At 34.3% G+C, this 16,275-nt stretch overlaps 1 protein-coding gene across 3 annotated transcripts in view; it reads left to right on the top strand.

Annotated features, from left to right (window-relative positions):
• Positions 1 to 15,143, top strand: part of LOC139986986 (RNA-binding protein 24) — a 28,244-nt gene extending 13,101 nt beyond the window's left edge. The window contains exons 5-6 of one of the 3 annotated variants that reach the window (XM_072002789.1): positions 9,984 to 10,422; positions 12,032 to 15,143. In XM_072002789.1, the coding sequence (XP_071858890.1) occupies positions 9,984 to 10,422; positions 12,032 to 12,058 (466 nt within the window). In that variant the 3' untranslated portion in view covers positions 12,059 to 15,143. The remainder of the gene's footprint in view (positions 1 to 9,983; positions 10,423 to 12,031) is intronic. The other 2 variants (XM_072002788.1, XM_072002790.1) reach the window with 2 other exon arrangements.
• Positions 15,144 to 16,275: the final 1,132 nt, after the last annotated feature.

Here is a 16,275-nt window from a genome sequence, read left to right as displayed (position 1 = left end):
AATTATTGCCCGTCGTCATTTACTACAAAACTGCAAAACAAAAATATCTTTCTATTTATAATAAAAGAATTAGAATGAGAGAATTTTGCCAATATAAAATTTCATCAAATATTAAATACGCAAGTTCAATATATATCTCGATTATTAATATGAAAGAAGATTGGCAAGAATATCATTTACATCGAACGCATAATCGTAGATCCGTGTTGCGAAGCACATGTCCTCAAATTAGCGGAACGTAGGTGGAAAAGTGAAATCCAACACCGACCAGAAGATGTGTTGTACGTCAGAGAGAATTTTCTCGGTGCTAGTAAATTCGTAGTGTCGTAAGCTTTCACAACGGTCCGTCGCGCCGTCGACGACTACGACAACGACGATGACGACGACCACGACGATGACACGCCTCGCATCTCGCTTCAGCCATCTTGGAGATTCTGGCGTTGGTCCAATCTTTATTTAGATCCACCTGTCCCCCGTGTCAGCTTCTATGTTTGAGCCATTCCGTCGAGGGTTTCTACGGGAGAATTTTTAACACGAATTAAAACTGTTCTTTCTTTGTGAACGGAATTACAAAGAGCCGTGCCATAATGAAAATTTCTATTTCTATTGGGGTTGGACGTTCTCCTTTATATCAGTAAATTACTTTTTCTCGATTCGTTTTGCTGTTCGTATTATTAGATGAGACAATTGTTATAATCGCGAGTCTTCATGACTTTTTAATTTTTGATTGATTAGATTTCAATAAAATAGACTCTTAAATTACTCTTTAATTTACATCAGATACGTGAGGATTATTTTTCCTTGATTTTAATATTTAATATCTTATTCTATCTGATACTAATTTATAAATAATTGAGGTAGTACTGCTGATATTACGTGTATTCTAGTATAATACAGTATAATTATTGATATAAAATATACTGTAGATCGCAATTGCAAAACTAATTTAAGATGAACTACTTCATATACATAACTATAATTGTTAATGATAAATATAGAGCTTTTGCTTCGGATTAATTAAATTTTTCATATAACGTGCTTTTGTCTGTTAGACATTTCGACAAAAATTAGTATCGAATACGAAACTGAAACGTACGCAATAATCATATTTTGTTGGAATCCATCCATTGCAAAGCTAGATGAGTGATGTGAATATATTCATCAGACTTAGCCGTGAATTTGTCGTAGTTGAAGTATTGCTTTTAGAAAAGAGGTTCATAGTCGGTGCTCCGTATGGAATGTCTGTTTCTATTTTCATTGTCGATGCTTCCATCCACCTGTCACTGTCACTCATTCAGCGAGTCTTATACACTCCTACTGGAGATAAATATTATAGTTTCTGGCGCTTAATTTTGCAGTGGTAAAATCAAGTATTCCAAATAACCGTAAAACGAGTCCTCCTGAATGTCGTGTTTCAAGTTACGTTTCACGAGATCATAATTTTTTGCACGTTCGAAGCGCAGTTTATTACCTTAATATCTCAAGGACGACCATGAATAATCAGTTTTTCAACACATAATGATACATGTACTAAAAAATAAATTTATGTTTTCGCTGCTAGGTTGCCACCTTTTCTTTTACGTAACTCCCTTAACAGTTAGTCGTTTAACATGTAGGTACTGGAAAAAAGCTATTCCAATAAATTACTGTACTTTGCATCGAAATGTTTATATATCTTCGTTAATTCTCATATCTCTATTTCCGTAAGTTGTGTTCCAGAAATCTTCATACAAATCTACCTTAATAACATTTTTCGAAGTTCGCGTTTATCTTCATTTATTTATTTTTCGTCGATGCTCTACTTTCTTCGACCTTGGATTGCCACATTTCCATGTCCAAGTTATTCTAATCGGACTGATAGTTTGAATAGTAGTAGAAGAACGTGCTATCAAAAAAACAATTAAGTTGTGGAAGAACCACCCTCGAACTCACCATTGGTCTGTTCTGCTTCCCAAGGATTGGCAGATCATCCTATTGGATTATCCACGGCGCCGGCGCTCATACAATTTGTGCACTGCGCATTGACTCTACAAGTATACCCACGCGTACACATACAAATTGATACGCATATATCGCAGAGTAGACGATTAAACAGGTATTCTGTAACGCACAGGTGTTCGGATATACCTATACACGCAGGAAAGTACAGTACTCATCAACACGCAATCCGGAAACATTCTAAAGGGAAAATTACGGTGCAACCACCTGGCACACGTGCCGTCACAGTTTCATGTGTATGTGTTAACTTGATGATGTTATATGGAACACTCTTCGAAGTCCCTAAAAATGTACCTGAAATCATAAGATCACATAGAAATTGTGTCGAATGTTCTTTTATTAATTGTACTGCGAATTAGCAAAAATTAACTTGAGACAAGGAATACATAGTTTCATTAAAAAACTTGATATTGAAATTTCGCGCATCGTCTATTATCATCTGTATCAGACAAATAGGTAAAAATATAGGAGTGCAACGAAATTAATGTATTGAATGATGTAATTGGCCAGATTATCTAAATTAAAGACTTAATAATTTTTTTGCTTATAGTATTGTTATTTCATTGGAGCTGTTTCACTGAAATTAGCGAGGCTTATTCATATGTAAATAGCGTAATTTCAATGTTATAGATAGTTTAGATTTTCAATATTTAAATATAACATTGAAATTATGAACCAATGTTTTACAATATATTATGTATACAAATGTACCCTTTCCAACTCTTTAAAGGTTTCATTTAAAAAGAAAATGTAAGATAAGGCCAATTTGAAAATTTTGTCATCTAATTATGGAAACATACAAATTGTTTATTTTCTAATGTAACACTTTTCAACTTCGATGTACTTTATGTACTGATGCTCCGGTGTTTTCATGTCTTGCATCAAGGAAATTTATTTCTTGAAATTTTTTCTGCATACAATCGTCAATCACTAAGGAGTTCTTTCAGTTCCGCGAATACATAGGTAGAGTCTGTGGAGGAAGCCGAGGAGATTAAATCTGGAGGAAATATAATGGGAAGACAAGTTATACTTCAATTTAACAATTTCTGCTACAGTTACATGGAGATTCGCGGATATCAAAGTAGCTTCCTTTAAATTAAGTTGCATAAGAAACTACTTCAGAATCAGAGATAGATCAGCTTCAGAATTTGAAATTTCATTACAAAACAGATACCGTTTTACAATAGTATTCTACGTTCATTTAAAGTTGTTCTAGAAACCGTATCTTTGCGCTCACAAGTCATACATTTAAATTAAAGCAATTTGCAATTACGATATTTTTGATTATTCCCCATTTCGTTTAAGGCTAGGCATGGTTAAATTAGACGTTTCATAAGTTTCTAGCGAATTCTTACAACCCTCGTACATACAACGATCGTTTCGTGTACTTGAATATACAAGTCCTTGGAAGCGTGCGCGCATGAATTAGAAGGGACTATTAAGCATCTTTGTCCACGCGCTCACCCTCGCGTTACTTCGCGTAGTCAGGAGATCTTAATCGCGGTGTACGACCACTTTGCGTCGGAAATCGAGGGTGGTCACTTAGGTATGTCACGAAAGGACAATGAAAACCTTTTCGTGACTATGAAACGCCTTTTTTGTTTCTCTCTCACATTCTCTCTCTCTCTCTCTCTTTCTTTTTCTTATTTATCTATCTATCTATCCATCCATTCATATATTTTATACTCTTAACTGCTCTTTTTAACTTTTTCTTTCCTTATTATCTTCTAATATTTCTGCTTGTGCTTTTGTGACCAATTGCACAGTATGAACGGAAATTCCCGGATGATACGATCAGTCGAGTTCAAACTTCGCGAGGACGGAGCTCGATTTTCTTCCTAAATTATGACAAATTTTTACTTTGTATTTTGAAATTAGCTCGTTTTTACAATTATTCGTTGTTCTTTATTTGCGACTGATAATCTTCATACACGGAGTAATTAAGGGAAAGATAGTACAAGAATATGAGATACAAAATTAAACGGTTGCTGAATTTGGGAAAATGTATATTTTTCAATAATATTGTTCCCCTGTATCCATGAGTGTTCTGTGTAACGTTATTCCAATCGTTAAGATTGCTTCCTCGAATAGTTCCGTATGATTTCATTGCATAATTTTATTACTTATGAATTACTCGTCCAGCAGATACCTATCTTAAATCACCTAATCTTGGCCCACGTATTACGAAATTATATCCTTTAACATTGGATATGATTCGTTGGAATCGATTTCGAGAGCGAATATGAAATATTGAACAATTTAACGAACAATTTAAAGTACGTGCTACGTTTAGATCCATTGACAACTGAATTAATAATACCTTAATATCTCATAAGTTTATCGGTATTGGTATCTATTTTTATCAGTTCGAAGTGGAACGAAAATGACATTCTCTTTTTGTAATTGTCAGTACGTGATGGTCACACTTAATCCCAGGAGAAATTGTGTGGTATATGACATGTTTTTTTCGTTCACAAGCATATCCACGGGTTACATCGATCGTATGAAAACTTCTATGCGAGTCTCCTCGTGATGTGTCGCCGACAATTTCTCATCGCGAAAATTATGCTGACCATTAAAACAACCGCTTCGTTTTTGCACGAAGATCCCAAGGACGAATGCGCCGGGCGATCAATGTTATTGCTTGGAAATTATTCTGTTATAGTTAGGTCGAACTCATTGTTGACAATTAGTCACACTATTCATTGAGTAACGTGTTATTACATCGACTGTTTAAATTTTATTACATCGATGTTTAAAATCTACGATTACCTTTTAATTAGATGAAAATGCGATATATATCGTTCAAATTTGTAATAATTTTTTTTCATCGGTAATCGATCATATACCTAATTGTATCTCATATTGATATTGTTATATACGATATATATGAATATTTAATCCTTCTGAAAACGGTTTTATACATCTCTTTTAGTTTCCAAAAATTGAATCAGATTCTACTCAAGTCCTTTAAGTCCTTTCGATATCGCTGATCGTTAATAGCAAATAACTTCTGAAGAATAATTTTCATTATATGGATAATTGAATTCATAAAGAATATTCATAAAGAAAATTTCGAAAGTTAGCAACAAAAAACTTTGTTTAGTTTGTGTACACTTTTTCCCATGTAGACGATAATTAACAACAAGCATAGATAAATCGTTTCGATTTAGATATGTGAATTGTGGTGCAAAATCTAAGTACGATCTTGAATCTCTGCTACTCAAATACCAAATATGTTCATGCCAAAAATTTAGTTCCGTAATTAAAATTTACGTTAGAATGATCGAAAAGCTCCACTGGTTTCCGATATCAACCCGGTTAACTAGATTGTGTTGTGCGCGATTGTCAGTTGTCTAAAGTGATATTACAATTAGAAGGTATTGACAACTAGGAAGATATATGTACACGTTGGGTAGAAGAATATATAGAGAAATGAAGATAGAGGGGGTAAAATAAAAACACGCAGAGTAGAAAATGCGGGGTTGAGGACACGCGAGCCATCCATAATGCACAGACCGCGGTGAAGATGCGTCAGCAAGATAAATCCAATAGAAAATGGAGGAAAAAAAAAGATCATACAAAAGTTGATGAGGCGATTTCGTGAATTTATTAAGTTGTCCAAGGTCTGGACTGAGAATTGTGCAATGCAGATATTCAATATTGCATTTCAGTTACGTAATTTTTTAATATCTATGGTTGAGATTGACGTAAAATTTAAAAATTTAATAACGATGTAGTATAAAAAATTCGTGTAAGAAATGACTGAATGTACTATTTTGAGTAATTTTTAAGTTTGTTAAAGTAGTAAAGCACAGGGATCAAGTCTAAAATAGAATGAATAAATTAATAGGGAAATAAGAAAATTCTTTAATATATTTAAAAATATTAGTATATAATATTAATTACTGTAATATCAATTTTTAATCATATTACATATTAACAAATAGATTCGCATTGTTATTTTACATGATGTAACGGATTTTCAAATAATTTATCTTCTTAAGGGCTCACTGAGTTTTAGAAAAATATGTGGAAAAGAAACGCTTTACGTAATATTACGATTTTTATCGAATGTAATATTACGGAACTAGAATTTTAAGATTGTACGCAACAAACATAATATTACGAAAGTGGAGCTTAAGAGGTTAAGACGATAATAAGTATGTACTTTCTCGAAGTTTCTATGTTTGTGTATGTACATATATAATGTCACCAGGAATAGACTTCGGTAACAAATATCCATTGAAGTAAAAATTCTTATTTACAAAATTCTTGTTTGTAAATCAGATTACTTTGTCGTAATTTAGAGTTAGACAGAAATATTCAAGCATAGAAATAAACTTGATTCGAAATAATCTATTAATTTCCGTAAACTTGGCGTGGAGTTCTCGCCGGGGGAAATTGTCAGAATCGAGAAATTGGCTGCAAGTACCTCGAGAAAGCATCTGGTGGCCATCTGGTAACAAGCCAAGTGTAATATTTTTACGACGATCGCCGATATACCAATCTCTTAGACGATCAGTTCGGCAAAAAAATATAGCAGGTGATGTCTTTTTATGCATTCAGTGTGACAATAATAAAGCATTGTAAACCTAAGCTCGATCGCGTGGCATTTACATCAACATCAGGTTTAATAGATTGACGATTATTTCCGTAAATTAAAACGTTAAAACGTTTGCTTCAATCTTACCTCTATCATTCTCATTTATTCCGTAAGTTATGTTTTATGATATTTTCCTGATTTCATCTTCGTTTTGCCAACACTATGTAGACTCGTTTTATAAACGTTTCTAATTTATGATAACTATTACTTAAGGACTGTACCAGTTATAAATATATATTACAGTTTATCCAGTATTTACGAACGTGATATATAAGGATGAATATTTTTACATTACGAAAATGTCTTCATATAAATTGATTAGAGATTATAGGTATTCAGAGATACTTTTGTAATTCCATACTACTTGCCTTATTTTTGTCATTTCTTTGCTATATTTCATTCTTTCTTTCATACGAACATTGCTATAATGTTATTAATATCCCATGTAAGTAATCTTTTAAAACGTGCAATTAATCGAAGCAGACAATAACTGGAATTACAATTAATTTTTTGTTATTCGATCTTGTAACGTATCGTTTCAACTCAAGTTACTGGTTAACAAAATATTCATTTTAACCGAGTTATATTAATATCGTTTTACTTATCAATATCAAATTGTTTATGAATTATTAACTTATTAATGATGTCAGATAATTGTTTTATCGTTTCTTTTTGTTTCTTTAATTCTTTTATCTTCGTTAAAAATACAAAATTTCGTAGCGAATCAGAATAGTAACCCAATTTTGAGACGACGGGTAAGGAATACGCGCTACTGAGAACGTTTTCAACGTTCATTAATCTATGTTGATGTGCACTAATTCGACGAAGCAAACTATCGCTCGAAGCCACAGGACAACATATTGATTTCCTTCGTGGACTGGACACTAGCTATTATCGATCCGCGAAAAAGTTCAGGGCTGTCTCCTGTGTTTGTATGTATGTCCTTTCAAAACGCGATTTGCTGGTTACATATCTGTTATAAAAATTACACGTATGAAACAGTTACGAAACAACGTATTAATAATTACGTGAAATATCGTGTTTAACAATACTATAATATAAGTACAAATGAAAAGAAAAAAATATTATTTCACAGATATAGCAAAAAAACTTTCACTTGAAACGTAAGTTTCGCATCTTTCATATTTTAATGTTTACATAATTATTAATTACAGCTGAAGGCAACGAATTAATTTCGATACTGGTCTTTAGTTTCATACAGCTAAACGATCAATTATCGGTAAAAATTTGCAGAAAGATAATCGAGTTTGAAGGGTCGTTGGCTAAAAGAAAATGATCGTGTCACGATAAATTGAAGAACGCGCTAAGGAGAATCGTGTCGGGGCGGCAAGTTTTTACACGCGATCGTTTCGCGTTGAAAAAGAAAAAGAGGGAAAAGAGATAGAGACAGAGGCACTGCCGTGGAACGTATCACTTTTCTGTTTCTTTCTTACGCCTGTGAATTTTAGGTATACTAACGTTGGTGTTAGGTAATCGTGTGCCGTGTATCGAGAAGTATCTTTATATTCGTGAAATGACCTACACACACGTTTGTCGTTGGTTTGTTGTTGTTTTGCCGACACATTGAGGATTTTTTTTTTTATTTTATTGGATTTGTTGCGCATTTTTTTTGTCACGCCTTAGTGATACCACACTGTTACCATTCTCATAACGCGCCGCTTTCCGTCCACCTGTCCTCCCTTGTCCTTTACTCACGCATCGAATAATTCCTACACGAACACTACACATTTACATTCGCGTTTTTATCGAGTAATATATCGTTTGCAGTGGTATACACGTGAAAGTAACATTGAAATGATGGCATAAAACGCGGATAATACCCAGATTCGGTTATCAAATGTTATATCAAAGTACGGTTTCAGATAACACAGAATTGATTATTAATACAGTGACACATGTTTTTACAGGAAAAACTTTACGACCATTAATCCTCTCAAAGTGGAATTCACGTAAAAGTTCGTTTCTTTCTTGATCGTATTTTCGACGATTTCCTGGCATAGTTATGGCGTCGGGGGCTATGAAATACAAATACAAACGCGTAGTCACATAATGTCAAGTCCGAGTCCATTAGCGATCGTCGTGTTATCTGTTGGAGAAAGTTAGCTATTACCAAACGCTTTTCCAATAAACCGTTTATCTTAATTGAGGGAGGGGTAAAGTACGAGATTGCATTCGCGCTTTACTTAGCTGCACGCAGAACATCGCTTGCGTGGAACATTCACTATACACATAGTTCTACACGCGCAAGTTTCCAACTGTCCTCCTTTCACACTTTTCCTCCAGTTCTTAACTGCACAGGGAGAAATGTACTGTTAAAGCTTCCGGTGTCCATCAAGTTCGGTTGATTACCTTAGAAAAGGTAAGAGAGATGATAATAGAATCAAGAAACTCGATGGACCACAGATTGTTTCGAACAGCAAGTGTGATTACGTAGGACTAAATGATCCTGGTGGACTAAACACAAGGAAAAAATTATTGTCTGAAGCTAAAATGAGAAATATTCGGAATACCTTGCAGATTGTTAATTATAGCAATTGCTATAGCATTAGCTACTATGTACTCAACATATTGCAATTGCTTTACTATTTTCTAATGTAAGTTCAAACACACAGTACCGAGGGTTGATATTATTGGCTTCTGCATCTAGAAGATGATTGCGTTTTTTGATTTAATACACATAAATATTTATGAGTATTATTATACCGTACTAGTACGAAGTTTCTTTTCTTCAAATCTATGAAAAACGTATATAAGGACCAAACAGATGGAATAATTCGTACAAATTAGGTAAACGGAAGACTAGTAGAGAAGTCAAGAAACGCGATACTCTGACCGCATATTGTTTTGTTACGATATAAAAAATAATGAATAATACAAAGTATTTCAGGAAAGTCCATTACACAAGTCAAAGACAGAAAACAGATCTCCGCAACATAAAAAGAATGGTTTTCATTTAAGTGTCGCGAACACATTAATTTCTTTGAAATTCATACAAAATCTATATAGAAGAGGAAACAACGATAAAAAAAATATTCATCAAATCCTTAAATCTTTTAGATATTAAAAAACAGAACAAGAATTGCAAATGAAACGTTGCGTAAATAGGATTTACTATCGTACTAAAAGTGAAATGATTTTAATCGCCAATAATATCAACTGACTACTTTATAATCATTTTATTACAACTATCCAGTATACAACCGTATAACGTTTTAAACGGTTCGTTGCCAGTGTTATAGTGTTAATTTCCTAGTCCACCATGATTAACCAGCGAGTATTCTTCGTATTAGATGTATGAGTGCCGTTGCGTGATCGGTGACCGTAGAACTGTCTAACCGTTGGATGATTTTGGTTTCAGGGTGCCACCGGGTTACGTGTACCAGTCGCCTTACCTGGCGGCTGCGGCGCCAGGTGGTTTGGTACCGCTTCCGGCGACGCAGTTGACCCATGCAGCGGCGATGGCAGCAGCGTCACAATTTTACGAGTACCAAAATGTCGCGGCAGCGGCCGCTACGTATCCGGGAACATCGTACAATTTCGCCGAGGCGTATCCTTATACCAGCGCCGCCGCGGCTGGTATGTGTTTGAAAAGTGTCCAGAGCAAGGACAGCAACGGGCTGATACACCACCACCAGCAGCACAACGGTAGCAGCCCTGCGGTGCTGGCACGCCAACGATTGGAGAAAGCTCTCCTGCCGCCCTTTCTGCCGTCCGTGCTACGTAGCAACGGTAGAAAATTATTAGAAAACCAAGCGCACCGAAAGAGAAGAAACGCAAGCGATAGAGCGAACGGAAATGTATGCGAGAGTGAGAGAGAATAAAAGAGGAATTGGATCATATCGTTCTTCTGTTTTTGCCGTAGTGAAGTAGCTCTACTTCCATGAGGAATCTCTGCAAGATTCCCACAAATTTTCCAAATTAACTATCAAACTTATTCTTCAAATGTGCACAAGTTTTTACCGAGTTTCTATTAGTTTTTTTCTTTTTTTTACAAAGTTAATCTCACATCTATTCTCGAATAGATTCTCACATCGATTCTCGTTTAAAAAAATAGTTCGAATTTGTTAATGTTTAAAATTTGTTTTTTTCTACTGTATATCTAGAAGTTTTGCAAATTCGTAAAATCGTAGTGTTTAAGAGTAAAATATTTCTCTATAACTTTTGAACGCATGTGCGTATAATATATCTTAATATCTTTTATGTTGTTCATAGAAGACTGCATGTGGAAGCTAGATTACACTTGATAAAGTTTGCGTAACAAGGTAGTTTTAGTAAAGATTAACAATACTTAAAAAGCTGCACGTGTCGACATTTTTGGCAAATTTTTTGACTATGATGAAATTCGTGTTTTTAAGGCTTCTCAAATATCTCGTTTATTGCGTCTTTCTTACTGAGAACGAACCTTAACATGATTCTTGATAAAAGAAATTGACACAATGAGATAAAAAATTGATCTCGTACGTTTTTAGAGTTAGGAAGTGATATCTTTGATATCTTTAGTGGGAATCTTGCTGAGAATATTTTTTATTCGTTTCACTTATCGCTTCTTCACATTTGTATGTTTTGTAGCTCTTTCGATTTACATCGGTTATTGGAAAGCTTTCTCAAAATTAAAGCAATGCAGTTTGCATTTACCAGGAGAACTTTCTACAGTCTGTTTTCCGAAATTTGTGCTAAATGATCATTTTATTACTTTCAAGATTATGTGCTATTATTTTTATGTTATTCGTACGTTCTCAGAAATATGATCACACAAAAAATGCTTGTATAGAAGTTTCTTTAATTTGCGCTGGAATGTTCTGCTGTTGGTATAACAGACATGGTAAAAAGTGGAAATGCAACATTGCATGCTTATGCTGGCTTTGCATTCAACACGATCGACATGCAAATTTTGTTAATGCTCTGATGTGCTGTCTACGGTGGTGGTGGGAAAAATGTCACGATGGATGACAGTAAGCTTTTATCATGCAATGATATTATTCTGGCAAAGAATCGAAAATGAATTTCGATAAATGTAAGACTTAATCAACAATGAGTAAAAATTAAAGATATATTTACAATAATGATATTTTTTAGGAAGAAGCACGGGTAATCCTGTTACAATTTTAAAACTACTTCTTCAGTACATACAATTTACTATACAAGACGTTACAATTCGGTAATTTAATTTCTCGAAGAAAAATTAAATTGTCAATCCGTGTCAACTTGTTGATTTCCTTCTAGTGAATTATTTAGAATGGAAAGCGTGAAAGCATATTGTAAATAGAAATGCTTTTATGCAATATTTGAAAATATACGGTTTGCATTCATATTAGTCGTAATCGGTATTGTTTCCTCAAAGGATTACCTGCGCTAAGATCGGAGAAACATTCAGGAGCTTAGAATGCGGTTTCTTTGTTTTTGCAGCGAATGCAGCAGCAGCAAGTTACGTGACACCGTATACGTATGCAACACTACCAGGTGCAGCAGCAGGATTACCAGCAGCAGCGGCTGCAGCTGCAACAGCGGCAGGCGCGGCTTTCCCAGGACTCCCGTATCAAACGACGCCTCAGGAAGCAAGATTGCAATAGAAGTTGGACAAATTGCCGCAAGGAAATTGGTACCGTCGTCAGTTGTCCCACAGGCATTAAACTCGCAACACAAAACTTGATCCTCGCCGCCGTATAAACGTGTAGTCTTCATCTGCCTCTACGACGACTCAGTTCCTTCCTTATTCGAGGATCAGGCATTATTTGGTGCGGGTGTACCGCGCACGAAGGAGCCATTGTTTCAACTACTCGGAATCTAGCTCCACGTTCTCCACGTTAATTTTGGAAACGGCGCCCGGTGAGAGGCAGAAAACGAGGAAGCTACGTGGATGTGATCTATGTCATTCAGGATCGGCGGTTGGCAGTTTTTTATTAACTTCACATTTAATCTTCCCCACCTTAATCTTCCTTTCCACGTTCTCCTTTATAGGGCCAAACTTTGGCATTCTCGGCCAATGTACTTCGAGATACAAGATGATATGTAATGTTGTTAGCATTATGATTATTTATAACAAATGGAGCATGATGGATAATAGAAGCTTTCAGTAGATGCGCGAACATTTTAGAAACGCCGGATCTTTGTACGCTTACGTACCGCTCGTACGTTAAAGAAAAATCCGAGATCGATATCTGCGATGTTGTCACTTATAAGTAACTGAGATATGATTCGAACGACGTAAATTACTCGCTATTAGGTAGAACCGAAAGACTGATCCGTATTCAGAATTGATATTGTTCGAGAAATGTATTTTTACGAGATAGTAAGCGTTAATTAAATGATGATAAGTTTTGGGGGATGAAACGGTTACTTCCAGTATCGACGAATAACTTTTGGTGTTCTTCACGAATCGCTATTTCATTGCAATTGTTTATCTTACGATCCTTTAGGACTGAGAGTGATACAGATATCATTTCTGAATATTGGTCAAAAACTATAAACTTTTTCAATTTAAATGTATAATTTAGTTTATTTATATTGAACTTGATGAAATATGTTTTTCACTTTATGAAAGAGGAACATCGTTCTTTTTTTTTTTTTGGCCGACATATGAAAAATTTAGAAATAAATTTTCCACGAAACTTTAAACTAGCTCTTTATCTACTTAGATAGAAAAAGAGCAATAGTTTTTCAATACACTTGTACCTTTCTTTTAAAGTACGTAGGAAAGTATTTCTCAATAAGTTAAGCTTGATTTTAAATTATGACGATGTTATTACATTTTTAGCAACTCCCGTTTATCACCAAACTATAAGTTGTTTGCAATTATTTTAGTAAACGAAGATTGATTTAAAATATTAAATTTTATAAATTCGAGTGTTTGTTAAACTCTAATTTAGTAAAAACTTTTAGTTTCGTGGAATTAATTTTTTATTCGAAAGTATTCTATTTGAAATTCGCTAAAAAGAATTTTTATTGAACAACTATTCTGAAATGAAAATTCTGTCAATAGATTCAAAAGATTCATTTGAGTAAAGTATATCAAGGGATTGTAAGTAACGATGGTTGCGTTACAATTAAACCGATGTTGCCTTAGAATCGCGTGTCAGCGAAATCACCAAGTGTCTTAAGATAATGCCTTCTTTGCATAATTTATAGATGATATTTAAATGAACAGTGAGGACCAACGGACGAACGAATCGACATTGTTGGTTATCGAATGCTGATAATCATGAAATCAAGCGAAGACGAATATTTAAAAACGAAGACGTAAAAGCACCAAAATTCTGTTGATCAACAAAAACTATTGTTTTATACGCGAATAAATGTTGTTAGAATTTTTAAATACGAATAATAGGTGTATCATTTAATTTTTAGCGCGACTTCATTTTTATACTTGCGACAATGTATTTATTAACGAATTACAGTTGTTATATATTGTTACAATTTATTCTAAATACGGATCAATTTACCTAATTATTAATTCTTCAACGTTAATGTGCGCTACTACTAATTGTTTGTTGCTTAAGAAAAAACTGCAAAACACAAGGAATTCGTTCGTCCCATTTTACAGTAATCAGGTGCCTTAATTAGCACGACCGAATAATTTTAACGGTTAAAAACTAGTCAGTGTTTCGTTAGCGGGAAACTATTCGCTAACGTGTGTACAGGGGTGAAATAAAAAATAAAAGGAGACCAAACGGCAAGATCGAAAATAAAAGGAGAAGTAACTAGCAAACAAGAAGGGAGACAGAGGATCAGGCTATGAAGAATGAGGCTGTCTAGTCCTAAACCCTTCGAGATAAAGTTAATTAGATTCGTTAGAATTTTAAGTAGTCGTAATATGAACGAAGAAATGGAGATGGAAACCAAAAGTTCTGTAAAAAGTTAGCAAAAGATGCTGTTAGGGAGACTTAGTGTTAGGAATTAATTATTACATTAATCGTTCGATTAAGATAATAGGAAAATAAATTAATGCTATTGATACATGATATTATTATTATTTTATTATTATTATTATTATTATTATTATTATTATTATAAATTGATAATTATTATTACTATTAATTATTGATAATATTATTGTCATTATCGATTACTCACTATTGTTCATGTACTTAATGGCAAAGCGAACAGGATACGTGATCGTTCGAATTTACTGCGAACCGAAAAAATCTGTTGCAACGTTATGAAGAGAAATGCGAACTTTAGGATTAAACCGTGAGGAATTCGTATTTTCGTCACGGCTACTATCACATTTTCAAATATCCTATACTCTTAGGATTAACGGTTGTAATATATCGCCTGTTATCATTAATAATATTAATATTATACACCCTATTAGTAAGTTAACGAAATGAAACGGGAGTAAATATGTATATCGTCTCACAGAGAAATAAAAAGCGAACGCGTCTTGGTCTAATGATAGATCGCGACTATTGTTGTCTGTTGCTTTCGCAGGTCATCTAAACTATTTGCAAGAGACGAAACACAAACATTGATTACCGAAAAATCAGAAAAAAAAAGAAATAAAATCCTAATTTTCAGAAGATTATGTATCGTTTAATGGTATCCTCATTGTCCAAACTTATTCCATCAGAAAGTCCTTTACGAATCGTTTGTCTCAATGATACGAAACGATTTACGGGTTTATTCGGCTCTATCGTTCACCAGTTTTACGAAAAATTTCCTTTTTCTCCTGTGACCAAGGCAAGTGACTTTGTCGCCTCGATGGAACCCGATCTTGTCGTTTTTCGTGGCTAAAGATAATCTTAATGGCCTTGTGGAATTGGACGCCAAGCGTCGCGGCGGACCACAAAAACGAGCAAAGGGGAAACCGCCCTCGACGTCTAAGTCAGACCCGCAACGACTGAGCAAAAATAACCAGTTGCGCCTTTTGGCAAAATAACTCAACGATTTGGCTTCCTTCGTGAATCTTCATAAATTCGTCACTCTTTGATGTCCTGCCTTACAAAATGTCTTTAAGGAAGAAAAAGTAGAGTTCCTTTAGTTAGATTAGTAATGTTGGTGGTATATTTAAAAGCGAATGTACGTATTTGTACAATCGATTTATTTTTGTGAATTTCGTATATTTTGAAGCTAATATTTCTTCGGAGGATATTTCCACTTAGTGGAGAAAAAAATTGACGATTCTTTTATTGCATTCTTCTCAAACTGTTGTACCTCGAAAATGGTTTCCTATATTTTTACTCCTGAATTCGATAAAATGGTAAAGTTATTGCTTTAAAGGTTGCTGGATGCGAAACTTCAAATCGTATTTAGCGAATTGGCTTCCATGATATATCAATAATTGATCAACCGACCTCTTCAAAATTTTACAAAATAGATGCAGTCAAACTTGAGCTTTCGTGAGGAGTTGAAAGGATTAGTTCACTGGATGATACGAAAAAAGAATTTTAAGAAGAAAATTTATAAGAATGGCGATGAAAGTAGTAAAGATCACTTTGTACAACCTTCTTATTTGTGCCTGTAAGTACGTTTAGTAGATCAATATCAGTTATATATATGCTGAAAATTTCATCGAAATCGATTGATGCAAAAACAAGCGCTAGACGTCGAAATATGTACGGATCATTTAAATTATTATTACATTTATTATTGTTTATTTGAGTTGTGGCTTAGAGTAATATCCACTCTACTCTGGTATTTATTCAGTACTAGTG

This window comes from Bombus fervidus, chromosome 4 (genome assembly GCF_041682495.2).
Source record: "Bombus fervidus isolate BK054 chromosome 4, iyBomFerv1, whole genome shotgun sequence".
Lineage (NCBI taxonomy): Eukaryota > Metazoa > Arthropoda > Insecta > Hymenoptera > Apidae > Bombus > Bombus fervidus.
The sequence above is the reverse complement of the archived record's forward strand: the minus strand, read 5'-3'. Positions and strand labels throughout refer to the sequence as shown.